This window comes from Dermacentor andersoni, chromosome 7 (genome assembly GCF_023375885.2).
Source record: "Dermacentor andersoni chromosome 7, qqDerAnde1_hic_scaffold, whole genome shotgun sequence".
NCBI classification, from domain to species: Eukaryota; Metazoa; Arthropoda; class Arachnida; order Ixodida; family Ixodidae; genus Dermacentor; species Dermacentor andersoni.
Genome location: NC_092820.1, coordinates 16339725 through 16353849, shown reverse-complemented (window position 1 = coordinate 16353849; position 14125 = coordinate 16339725). Strand labels below are relative to the sequence as shown.

The following is a 14125-nucleotide window of genomic DNA, read 5'->3' as shown; positions in this document are numbered from 1 at the left end:
GGAAAAAGGCAAACTCTGTACCTGGTCAATCACAAAGAAGCCACAAAATAGAGGCTATGAGTCATAGCAGTGTCACTGTTACGGGGTCACCTCTAGGGAATCTCTTTAATAATTTTCTTGTGAAACAATTTTTAAATTAAAATTTATAAGATGATGCCTCATACAAGGCAAATGTGCTATCCAACCGTTTCTTTCCCCGATTTATTATAAGGAGGTATATTCTACAATCGTAAACTTGCACAACACCAGTAGTGATGCCGACAACATACAAGTTAGGGCAATTAAGTTTGTTGCAGACTTAATTGCACCTTCTTTGACATATTGTTTACCTGTTCAACCTAGCTTTTCCAAACGGCATATTCCCGACAAAGATGCAAATTGTGAAAGTGACATTAATATTTAAGGACGGTGACAAAAATATTCAAAAATACTACCGACCTATCTCAATCTTGCCAATTTTTTCTAAAGTTTTCAAAAAGCTGTTTCACTATAGAGTGCATAACTTTCTACTGAAACACTCAAACTTTACAACATGGTTTTCGCAAACACTGTTCCATCGAAACAGCTTTATTAACGCAAAAGAAATTAATCTTACACAATATCTGTAATAACGATCTTACACTAGGAATTTTTGTTGACTTCTCTAAAGCCTTTGATTCCTTCAGTCACAAAGTTTTTTTTGGTAGATTATATTCTTATGGTGTGCGCAGAATCGCATTTAACCTCATAGAATGCTATTCAAAGTACAGAAAGCAACACATTTCCTTATGTGAATTCACTTCTGAATTACAAAGCATTAAAACAGGTGTGCTTCAGGGAAGCGGTCTAGGACCACTTCTGTTTTGTGTTTATTTTAATTATCAGTACAGCGTTATTTCAAGATCTCAAGCGGCCATTATTTGTTATGCTGATGACACAACAGTGCTGATATCAGGCAGAGAAATGACAGAGATTGAGGAGCTTTGTGAACGTGCTCTAACTAACTTTTCTTCTCTGGTAAAACTTAATTCTTTAATTATCAACCCTCAAAAGAGAAAAGCAGCCCTCTTTCGACCTAAAAGAAAAACTGTTGCTTTGCCTCACATTAAACTTGGATCAGATACACAATCAAAGTAGTGCACTGTGTAACAATTCTACGCATGTACTTTTCTAGTACCCTAACTTAGGAGGAACACGTGACTGAAATACACAAAAAGCTGTGCAAAATAATTGGGTTAATAAATAGAAATAAATATCTCTTACCTGAACGAATAAAGCTTTTTCTGTGCAAATGCTTAATCTTAGCCTAATTAAATTATGCTCACTTGGTTTGGGAAACGACAATAAAGAAAGATTTAAACCATTTATTAATTATGCAGAAGAAATCAATTAGGGTAATAACAAATGCTTCTTTTATATCTTCCACGTAAGATATGTTTGACCACTATCAGATACTGAAAATTAATCGCCTCTATAACTACCACCTGGCACAATCATACTCCATAGCTAATACATTAGATACAATACCTCATTCTATTTCGACCTGTCAATGTTAAAGAAAAGGCAATACATGTACAACACGTGTTGTCTGGAAACATGCTTTATTCCTACAACAGTGAACAATGATTGCTTACAATTACTGACTCCCACACTCCCGCACTTGTTAAACAAATTTTCAGAGAAAAGTGCTGACCTTACCTAGCCACCACGGAATATATGGCATCTTTCTCCCATCAAATAAAATGACTGATTCTTTGCAAGCACAATTACTTGTTGAAGTGTCTTAAACATTGTATTTGCTTCTGTTAAAAATGTGTCCTCTTGTCTGCCTTTCATTGTGCTTAGCAAACACCCTTTATGTTTGTCTGTTCCTCATGAAATGAACGGTGACCCTCTATATACTTTGGTTCCCTTGATATGCCATATGCTGTTGCTCATATAAGGGTCGTCGACTTGTCCAGCTAAAAGTAGCTTTGAGTGGCTGCCCCATGCTTTTTGTAACGAAAGGAAAAATAAATTCTTTGTATTTATATTATGTCCAATTGGGCACGACAAAGAAGGCAAACCCAGCCATTTCCAGTTATCACCGACTAGCTCATTACAGAGTGCTAATATCCCCAGGCAAAATTTTGCCTGCACCTGTTTTAACACTACATTTTTAAAACAACTTGACCGTTTATCTTTAGTTCCACTTATTTTGTATTCTCAGATCACTGATTCACCAGCAATCTTTAACCGTTCTAACAATGGCATCTTTTTAAGCCCACAGGAAGGTCAATACAGCTGCATCAGCTTCCGTGATTCTCTAATAAAAGGTGCTCACGCAATCACACACATGCACACTCGTATCTAATGAAGCATTTGCCGAGATCACATGGGGTGTCACTCACCCCTCAGCCAGTCGAGGGAGTACTCGTGGTTGCATGACAGGCAGTGGGAGCTGTGGAAAGTGCCGTGTGCCTCCACAATGGCCTCTGCTGGGATGCCTGCTAAACGTTCCAGGCAGTCGATGTTCTGCACAGCACATCTCACCCTTACTTCTCCACCGGAACGCAAGTTACTACACAGATTTCAGATCCGGATCTTTCCATCAACCTTGCTCTACAAAAGGGCTCAAGACAAGTCTTCATCCACCCAAGAAAAAGGTTAGGCAAGAGGACTATCTTTATTATTATAGGCGGTTATTATTTGTAGTGCAGTTCAGTCAGTAAGGCCTGCAACCACCCTGTCGCCTTGCTTTTGTCATGTCAAATGAAATGTTTTCTGTTTTTTTTATTCTTAAATAAAATAATTTTTCCCCATACACTTATCTTTGACCCAAGTCCATTTTATGTTATATCTGAAGCCTGTGATAAGGTGCGACAGGCAGGGCATAAAGATTTATATTTTGTCGGGTAATTTATATTTGCACAACACCAATTTCCTTTTCTCGTACTGGCATTCCACTTGACTTGGCCCCGTAGGTGGGGAAGATGTTATATGATGCAAAAAAAGACAACGGTGATAAAACATACTTTTTTATTGCATTTATGGGCAAGCATTATGGCCGCAATAAAATAAAAAGAAGAAAGTGAAAGGAGATTCAACACGCCACAAATCCACAGCAATCATTCCTTCTTAGAATGCGGATCGATTTGAATAACCTAGCTGTGTCATGAATAAGCATCAGTGGGCCCATTCTCTTGAATAAGAACACAGTGAATGACACAAAATAACATGGTATCAAGCGACACGTATATTATTAATAAATAAACCTCCAAGTGACATGACTAAAGAGTAAAAACTGAATTTGAATTGAATTTGAATTTATCTCCAACAAGCATGGTATGGCAGTCCATACATGTTTGAGGCATATAGGAGTAAAAGCCACTTAAAAGCAACTTGACAAAGCTCCCATATCCCTTTTGTACTTGACAGTGCAAAGGGGGTACGGGAGCTTGGTTCCCCAGATTCTACTGGTCAAATACATAAGAAATGCATATTTTTGCTTCTGAAAACAGGATGTAACATTAAAATGTGCAACAAATGTTTATTTACATTTTACCTACGTTCCCATCAGGCATTGCATAGGGCGTGGGGGAGTGGTAGCATGTTGACCCTTTTCACAGAGATCCCATGGGCACTGCTGTGTTTGATCAGGTGGTGATCTGTCCATTGCTTGCCTAAGCTGCGTCCATTGCCTCTGTGTTTACAAGAGACACACACAAAGTGGGTGTGGCTCTGCAAACCTCTGTTTCGGTGGATATCATAGACGGCGACTGGGTGGACGACACGCAAAGCTTTAGCTACGGCTTCAAAGAACACATAAGCGCTTTCGAAGCTCACCACCGTTTGTCCAAACAGGGCAAGCAGCATATACGGTGCTTGTAGCAAAAGCGGGGCTAAAATGTATTACAAGCTATCCTAACTTTCCGCTTATGAATTTAATCAGTATTAGCGCGTTTGTCTCTTCTTTCTTTATTTAGCAAATACCTTTAAGCAGCGATTTCTCACATTTCTGAGTCGGTAAAGTTCCCCAGGCGGTTACTATCCAATTATTTGTTTTCTGCCTGATCGCTCACAGGTGTGCTCAGTTGCAATAGATTTGTTCTTGCTGGGCACAAAGCTTGTAATGTAGATGTTCTGTCTGTTGTAATAGCTTGTAGCAAATACCTATTATCATTATTCACTTGCTTAATGTGTGGACAGGTCATTACGAAACATTCAGCTTCGAACATTAGTGTGCTGTCACTGTAGTCGCCATCACCCATGCTTCGGTGCATTGACTGAAGTGCGCGCCCGTTCACTTATTCTTGATACGTTGGCGATAGAGTGGGCATAAGTTTGTGTGTGAGTGCATGTGGACAACGTGAGAGAAACTTACTACGGTAAAACCTCGTTAATTTGAAGTCATCGGGACCGCTAAGAATCTTCGAATTAAGCTGATTTTCGAATTAACTGAACACACAAAAAAATGCAACCCAGGCAAAAGATTTCGCTGCAGGGATGCGCTACCTTTATTTGGCGATCTTTGGATTACTTAAAGTAATCAGAGATGCTGGTTTGCCGTGTCCTGCAGTTTGAGGCTCCAAGGGTCATGCTTTTTAGTTGGCCAACTACGTGCAGCATTTGAGTATTTCCACCGTGGCACTCAACAAAACTGCGGATAATGTTCAGCGATCCGATAACTTCCCCGAGAGCGGGTGCTCGGGAGGGCTTGTTGGCGTCGTCGTTGCTGTTATCACACATGGTCGCATCAGCGGTAGCTTCACTCTCCAAGTCTGAGTAGCACGTTTATTGATCATTTTCAAAGTTCAGATACTCGGCAAAGCCGACTGCACTGGATTCGCTATCCTCTGCACAGAGTGCATTGATGCGGTCGCAATACTTGGCTCCTTCATCAAGTGCACATGACTAGTCAGCATCAGCATCGAAGGTCATAGCAAAGGAGCATGCGCTTGAGCAGGTGGTGGTGGTAAATCTTCCTCGTGTGGTGGATGACGCCTTGGTCCATTGGCTGCGAGATTGATGTGGTGTTCGGAGGAAGAAATACCATCCTGATAGCTTTCAGGTGTGGGATGTCACCATGCATCGGGCAATTACCAACAATGAAGAGTACACTCTTGCCTGTGGCCGCAAACTTGCGGTCAAGCTGCCCAACGTAATCTTCAAATATTACGCCTGTGACCCAGGCTTTCTTCTTGTGCTGGTAGATAAGCTCATTGCTTGGCGGCAGCCGTGCATTTTTAAAGCAGCGAGGCTTCCCACTCTTTTCAACTACGAGTAGTGGCAGCTTGTGTTTACCGCACATGTTCACGCCGAACAGAACAGTAATTCTTTCCTTGCCCTGCTTTCGACCCTTGACCGTGGTGTCGTTCACTGCGAATGTTTTTGTGGGCAGCATCTTGTAGAAAAGGGCTGCTCGTCAAGGTTGTTGTCTGCACTGTACTCGCTAAGCAACGGAGCCAACATGTGTTTCTTCCAGTTGTCGACGACGCTCTCGTTCGCGCTGCCGCTCTCGCCACAGACGGCTATGAAGGTCAAATATTGCACTCTTTAACATGACTGAACCATCCATTGCTACACTTGAACTCTTTGTGCCCAAGTTGTAGAGCCAAGTCGTTGGCCTTCTCCCGCAGTATCGTTCCATTGACGGGAAGGTCGGCTGCATTTGCTTTCTACAGCCAGCGAAGTAAAGCCGATTCCACATCTTGGTACATGGGAGCCCGTACTCGCGACCGCTTCGAAGAATATGTCTTACTGTAGGCCTCCAGTACTTTTGACTTGTTCAATATTGTGCACAACGTCGAGAGGGGCACGCTGTGCCTTTCAGCCAAATCGGCCTTGGAACACGTGTTCTTACCTGCTTCTTGGATCAAGCAGAACTTCTGCTGCAGCGTTAAAGTCTTACACTTTGGCATCTTCGCTCACTGGCACTTCTGCACAGTTCAGAAAAAAAAACACCAAGCTAGCTGCAATACCCCTAACCACTGCACACAAAGAAATGGCGCAGACCAGCGTTGCGTGCACACAGGTCGCCACAGGTGCAGAGAGAGAATGGGCAAACGGCAGCCAGTGGCAGTGGCACAGAACACGCACTGACGCCATCTATGCTGACGCTTTGACCACTGCAACTGCGAGGAGCGTGCAAAGTGGGGGACGAGAGCACGTGACAAAAACCAGTATGCCCACTGCATTGCAGTGAAGCATGTCTTCTCCTCTGCAGGCATGCATTTCGGCAGTGTGCGGGGCGTACCGTGCACTGATTTTTGTGCTAGCAGTACTACGGGTCAGGCGCTTCGTCTATAAATCATCGCAATTGCTATGTGGAATCGCTTCACGGCTCTGAATGGCCGTCGTTTCATCGGGTTTGCGGTAAAATAGGGATTGGGAATTGCCGCATAGGACCCCAAATCTTCTAATTAACCAGGTTGGCCTAGGCCACCGGTTCGAATTATGCAGTCAAATTTACATTGGAAAATACGGGACCACAGAAAACCTTCAAATTAACCGAGTTCGAATTAACGAGGTTTTACTATATAAGCCAAGAAGCGGCACTACTCCCTTTGTCGGTACTCTTTAGCGCAGGTGTTCCGGGGTTGAAGTCCTTTCCTTGGAGATTAGTTCTACAATGCTGATGAATGAGTGGGTTTTTTTTACCTTTGAGGGAAGCCGTATACCACGAAGAGCCAGCCAGCAGTGGTACGTGAGCTTGGACACACAAATTTATTCCATTCCTTAATATGGCAGTCACAATTTTTGCAGTCAACTACTGCACACGTCTTCACTCCACCACTGCATATTTTGCAGCATGAATGGAGCACTAGTGCATTAGGGCACTAGTTTGCATTACTGCAAATTTCTCTAGAGCAAACTGCTTCGCAAAAAGGCTCAATAATGTAATGCAACAAATATAACAAACCTTGTTATTCAAAATACAAAAAATACAGACACGTGAAAATTCCTAGCTAACACACTAGAATGCTGCACATAGAAACAGGCATTCGATAGATCAAGTCAATGCACTTGTAGTGGGCACCCACAATATTTATCAACATATGGATTAAAAGCAGGTAGTGCAGGGTCCATCAATGCACAGAAAATGTGAGTGGCTCAAAGCCGACCAGGCATAAGTCACCTGAAACCCATATGACACAAGAGCAGAGCTAAACTTTGGCTGTGACATGCATAAATGCCTGATGATGATTTACTGGCATCTCCTGTGAAACAGGGCGGTGACAAATTATCAACTAGCCTGCTCGAGTTACTCAGGTATGCTATACATGCTTTTTATCCTAGCATTTTTATATAGTACATCTCCACGATTGTTTCTTTTTCTCAAAACTTCTCTGTCTACCTTGTACCGCTACATATGCCTGCAACAGATGCGGTCGTATCAATGTGTTCGCAACTTTTTTTCGACTAATACTCTAAACGTTTCTTGCTTATCTCGACTGCTTTACATTTTATGCCTTCGTCCACTTTAAGTCCAAGCGCTTCTGGAAGGTGTGCGTTACATACTGGTCTCGCTGCATCAATTCCTTTGCGTTCCATTAAGATGTGCTGAGTGGACTCCAGAATTTCGCTGCAGTGTACACGTGCCTCGTGTTGTGGCAAAATATCTTGGCACATATCCTTAGGCAACCGGCTCGAGCCTGAAATAGCAAATCACTGCCCTTTGTGTTGTACATATTTTCCCTTGCAATTTCTTTCTTCCCTTTCTTGTAGATCCCCTTGGTCTTTTTTGTTTTCACTTGCTGAACACGTGGCAGTTAGCCCCACCTAGTGGCTGGAGAAAAGAGCTGGTGCAGAGCTCGAAGCAGAAGACACACACTCGTGTGTATCTTGTGTCTCAGGCTTTTTAGAGCAGAAAAATGGATAAAGCCTAGTCATGCAAATGCAAATGTCATGCAAATGCACGTTATTTCATCGCAGTAGCCACAAGATTTGCTCGCTAATTTGTTTATTCATTTATCAATGCCTTAAAAGAGTTATTATGACACATTGGTTGTGGGGAGTCACCAAAATGCCATCACAACAAGCAAACAGTAGAAAAAGCAAGAAAATGTGGCAGCGATGTTATGATAAAAAAAAAAATGATACAAGTGAGCTGTTCTGCGTCAGATCGCAGAAGCAGTTACCAGAAAAGCATGGAAAAAGCACCTTTAGTTTTGTTGTGCCCAATGAGAAATAAGAACCTTCAAAGTATGACTACAGGCTGTACATCAAACAGGCCAGGTTTTGGACATCTTTAAGACTTGAATACCTAATACTCAATACTGTAATACTTAATACTAAATACTGTAAGTATTGAATAATATTCAATGCTTACACCTGTTGTGTAATGTTGGCACTATAACAACTGACTCTGTTTAGTAGCTCTTTCCATTTTGTCAGTGCCCTTACTTTATTACGTTCCATTCTCATTTCCTCATCCTACAATGCACTGAGCGGTCAATTGCAGCGATGATGGTACCATAGCGGCATGCGACTGAAGGGGCACAATGTCAGACAAGAGGGCAAGATAGCCCCACCACATGATGTGTGTGACCGTGCAGTCCTTCCAAGAAGTATACATGATAAAAACAGATAAGAACCTCCTGTCTTGTCTTTATTTGTGTTGCTACATGACTCGTATGCGAATAATGTGGACCTTAGAAGAGGTGCTGGTTTGAGGTGTATGCAATAAAGTGAACCAGAAAGTACAGTGTCATGCTCAGATTACCACAGAAGACAAATTTGCAAGTGTGCAAACATCATGTGTATTCATTTGTATTGAGAAGCCTCTGCTCTGGATATACATTCTGCTGTACCTGATGATCAGGTAGTTTTTTCTCACTGCACGAGTGCATCTCTTCCTTGGAACTTATCGCATGCCTAAGGCGATCCTTGTCCGCAACCATGTTTTCCATGCAAACTCAACATTTATGACAGGTGGGACATAAAGGTAAATGTATACCAAACTTTATAATACAAGTAAGACATTATCCTACTTATACAATCTTTTAGCATAGCCTTTTAATTAATAAATTACATATAACTGCAGGAACTGCCTTGGTACCACAATAATAGAGAACTTAAGCTGGAAAACATGCATTTCTAATGTGCACACATCATCTTTTCATAAACCCTGCTTTCTACAACAAACTACCCCATATCTTCAGTGATACCTTAAGCTCGATCATGCATGCAAAGATCACGTTTGCAGCTTGCACGGTAATCAGGACTAGACTGCATTAATATTTGGGGCCATTCACGAAAACTAACATCACTGCCTTGAAGATGATTCAGCAAACAGCTGTCCATTCCTCTTTTTTTTTTTTTTCAATTCTCCATTGCTGACTCTTCTACAGCCTTAGTGAACAATCACGGCATACCAGCCCCTGAAACTTCGCGCAAATCTCTAAAGCTGAATCTTCTTTCTGCAGAAAAATAACGTGTTATCAATAAGTCCTATCTCATATCTAGAGCCCCTACCAACATGAACAGAGAGGCCTCATCTTGTGCAATAATTAACCCTTTGCCACACTAGAACAAACATTCTTTTTCTAGTAGCCAACAGGAAACAGCTACAATCAATTTTACTAAACAAAGCCAAAAGCTTTGACAATACGCTTTCGTGATTTGCCTGGTGTGCAGCCGTACTTTTGTACATGCCATTGTTTCAAAAGTACTTTGAAGATTAAGCTTGTATAGCCACTGCTGTGCGCTAAGTGCTGTCTCTAGATTTCTGTCATTATGCATTGGCCCTCTTGCCTGGTCCAGCCAAAGCCTGGTAGTATTGTATAAATAAAATAAAGAACTATCAGTATGACCAACCTGTGTGTAGAGACGAAGCAGCAGGCCCTTCTCGTGAAGCAGCCTCAGGAAGTAGTGGCTCAGCATTGGCTGCACAACACCAGGTGGCAGCAGTCAGTACACACAGCACTCAAGTGCCGGTTGCCATGGCATTTGGCACAAAGAGCATTAGCCTATAACACTTTTAAATGCACCATGCTGGCAAGGAATGCTTCCTTGGTTTAGATACGGTGATAACTTGTAGATCAAAGGCACGCAGGATACATTTTACTTGAGGATGTGTGTTGTGTACCCCGTGTGGATGAAATAAATGGCAGTGCTTGCCAACAGTTTCAATACAACACGAGTCTCCACAGGCTAAACGGAATTTAAAAACTGTGCCTCAGAAATAACACACAGCCTTCAGAATCTGTCGCAGAGGTGACTGTGTAATAGAGTTCCTGCAGCACCACCATTCACAGCAAACGTGACTTTAGCAAAAGTGCCCACTTTAGACGCGACACTGAAGTAGACACAAGACATTTGTTTATTTCACTGTCCCATCTAAGGTGTCCTTTTGTTAAACAGGCAAATATGAGCAAAATAGCCCAGCAACATTTGCTTTTAATGCAGAGTGGCTTTATGCCAATATAGGCTCGCTATTTCAACTACAGTGGAATCTCGTCAAACCGTACTCGCTTGTAAGGGTCCCATGGTGGTAAGCATGACATAACAAACATTTGAGTTACAACAAGCGTGAGCATGAGCATGCATACAGCACGAATATAAAAAAAACACATCAACAATGAATGCAAACTACAAACCCAATAGAAAACCCTAATAAACAACAAACTATACACAGAGCGAGTTAATTCAATGCATTCCCTAAAATCTTCACCAACACAATGTGTTGGTAAGTTCAAAATATTTACACTGAGTCCGCTGGCATTGCCGCATCACCTAGTCCACGCTGTTTCTGATGAAAAGTCACTGGGCACACAGGTCAGTCACGGATTCGACGATGCTGTCGTCCACCGTCCGGTCCACGGTTGATTTGGCGTGAAGGTCAGGACGGTGGGGCGACCGAGGCGCCTAAATCGCCCGGCTGACTTTGTTAGCCGGTGTATCGTTGCAGCAGGCACTCTCAGAAACGGCAACGCCATCCTGTAGCTGAGGTCTCCAATGGGACGCATGCTCAGCTCATGAGTCATAGCTGTGGCAGCTGAAGCACAGCCTCCACTCGATTGGCGCCACCTCCACAAGCCATCCGTCACGTCTGGCCTCCAGCTCCTTCTCCTGCTCATGGGCCCAGAGCACAGGTGGGTTGCTGCCTTCTGCTACATCTCCTTGTGCAGCATTCACCACGTTGCTCCAAGTGCATTTTCAGCTTCTTCGTCCATATATTCAGTTCTTCTTGTGTAGCCACTTCCTTATTTTGTCGCATCCTCTTTCTAACCCACTACTAACCAAATAAAGGGACTTTCGTTTGCCTGACATCGTTGTGCTTACTTGAGCTGAACGCTGCTGCGCATGTGCCCAGCCGGAGATACAACATATCACGTTCTGTGCAACCTGGAGCAAAGGAGTCTGTGCTGGCATGAAAGAAAGGCCTGCCACTGATCGTGGCATTTGAACAGGGAGAGGAAAGGCACCAAGCATCGAACCTCAAGCATTGTCACATGGTAGAAACCTCTAGCTCGAGCCCAAATTTTATGCCACCCATTCAAATACGTTTAAAATGCAGAAATGTCTTTCTGACATGACCCCAGAAGCAATTTTAATAAAATTTGTTTCATTCTAGAGAGAAAGTCAAATTCTAGTGACTGCTAGAAACAGAATTCTGATTGAGAACCTGAAAGCTTCTACAAAAAAAAGCTGAAAATCAATAAGGTAAAAAAAAAAGGAGCATGTTTACGCATTTCTAACTTTGCACCAAAAACAGATATCATAGTTCTATAAACTGCATACATTAGAACAACCAAAGTGGGCAAATTTGATATACATATTATTTTTATCTTGCACGAATTGTTACAATGTTTGAGAGGGTTTTGCAAAAGTCTTGCTCACATATTAGTGGTGTACTTGAAAGCCATCTCTAATACATCAATTTTGTCCGCTTTAGATGTAATATTAGATGCAATTGACAGAATTGTGATCTCGTTTTTCATTACTGAGGTACAGCATTGTACACTTGATAGTTTCGTATTCTCAAAATTAGCAATTCTCAGAAGTTTTCTCTTAAAAACCTTACAGCCTAAACGAAAAACTCCCATCCTACAGTCACGAAATTTTTGTTTACTTTTTCTTTTGAATGCGACAAATCTCATCAAATTTGGTGCCATGGTTGCCGATAAAAATGACTGCTCGTTTCCCATGTATTTAGATAGAAGCCCCTGAGCTAAAGCTTCCTCTTAAGGGGTACAGGTTACCCAGACATCGAGGAGGCTTTGACGCATTGGCTCACTAATGTGAGAGCAAGAAACGTGCCTGTTACCAGACCCCTTCTAACCGAAAAAGTGCAATGCTTCGCCACACAGATGGGCCATGACAACTTTGTTTGCGGCAGTGGCTGGCTCAGTACTAGGTTCAAGATGAGGTACAGCTAAACTACAAAGGTTGTTTCCGGCGCAGATGCAGCGGAAGACAAAAATGGTGTGAAGGACTGGGCCAGTGGCATGATACGACATACTTTGCGAGAGTATGCCCCGGAATGGGCGAATCGGCACTATTTTTTTCGCAATGTTGATAAACCGAATCCTAACTTTAAAAGGTGTGGAGATGGAGGTGCACCCTGGCACCTTTTTGCCGGCATTCACTTGTTCTGTCATCCCTATGCCTCTCCCTATACACACGTGGAGGTTGTAGAGGGTGGCTTTTGCCATGGACCGGTCTGCAAAGGTAGTACTTCGCACTGCCACCCATGGTAGCTGCGGCGCTATGGCAGCACAACCAGAGTGATGGGCAGAGCGGGTGCAAGAGAGGCCTCTCGAAATATCACTCGGTACATATGTGCTTTCTATCTCATCCACCAGCACCTTTGTTTGGGCATGGGACATTAGCTCGTCTGCGATGCTTTTCACTTACAGCGAGTGTATACCTTGTGTTGCTTCTTCTCTAAACGCCAAGCCAAAAAGCAGTGCCTGGTGCTCGCACGTGGTCATACTACACCGAGCCGCACTTATCAGAGGCCCAAACCGATGGAGATTGCCCAAGCTTTCGCAAATGGAACCAATGGTTTTTGTGAGAGCAAGCAGCACAGCCACAGGGACATTTTCCTAGTGGTGTGTCGTGGGGAGCCATCCTCCCGCAGCGGAATGCTAGCGGCACCCCTTTCTGTATTTTCGCCCTTGGCAGGGATGTTACTTTGATTCCCGTGCAGGCCCGAACTGGGCGTTTGTGCAGGGCCGAGTGCCACCAGAGACAAACTGTTTCCACTAGCTTAGAGCACGGCTATCTTCTCATGCATGCTATGCGGCGTGTTACATTCCTGTGGCTGGCTAAGCCCAATCCACGAGAGTCGGTACTCTTGAAAAATACCATACCCCTATACTGGAACGTGGATTCAAAAACTTATTAAGCCTTTGTCTGTGCTCACTCGAGTCAATACGCCTTTGCGAATTGGGCTGACCGTGTTACATCTGCTAGGTTTAGTGACCTTTGTCCTTTGTTAGTGCTAGCAGATGCTGCATCTACGAGAGCGTCCTCTGGCCACCTGTGTGGTTCCATTGGATGATACACAGAGGTCTCCAAATGTGGTAGCTGATGTGCTATGTTGTGCCCCATTGTCTGTGTGGAGCCTTCTTACAGGTGCAACAACCACAGAGGTTTCTTTGCACAAGCAGACATCCGGGATGAAATGGTGGCCAAGTCACCGAGCGGAGAGAAGGGCAAGTCCGTGGGCAGGCATACCTGTTATGCCACTCTACAGGAAAGTAGCTCCCCAGGCAAGCAGCATGCCACAATATTGTATTCACACTATTGGATGGCATTAATAACCATGAAAGTATATTTATTTATTTATTTATTTGTACATACTGCAGTCCCATAGGAGGGCTATTGCAGGAGTGGGTAAAAACAGTGGTTAACAAAAAATGAAGTGAAATCAACAATGACTCTTACAACATTTGTGAGACAGTCAAAGAACTGGAAAATCATTTTCACCGATTCTTAAAAGGAATGAAACAGCAATATACATACACATAAAGTATAAACTAAACCTAATTTAAATAGCTACGCATACTGGTTTTCATAGAGAGCACTTTCGAATTCGCTTATCGGGAGTGAACAAATGCAGCCAGGTAAGGAATTCTATACCTCTATTGTGTGGGGAAAGTAGCAGTACTTGAAAGTATTTGTACGGGCATAGAAAGGGTTAAGAATTAAGCTCGTG

General features: G+C 43.0%; 1 protein-coding gene across 2 annotated transcripts in view; it reads right to left on the bottom strand.

The window, feature by feature from the left end:
- The window catches only part of Sirt2 (Sirtuin 2), a 299336-nt gene that overhangs the window by 185853 nt on the left and 99358 nt on the right, over positions 1 to 14125 (bottom strand). For both annotated transcript variants that reach the window (XM_055073194.2, XM_055073193.2), the window contains 2 exons: positions 9778 to 9846; positions 2370 to 2493 (listed from right to left, as the gene is read on the bottom strand). In XM_055073194.2, coding sequence (XP_054929169.1) covers positions 2370 to 2493; positions 9778 to 9846 — 193 coding nt within the window. The remainder of the gene's footprint in view (positions 1 to 2369; positions 2494 to 9777; positions 9847 to 14125) is intronic.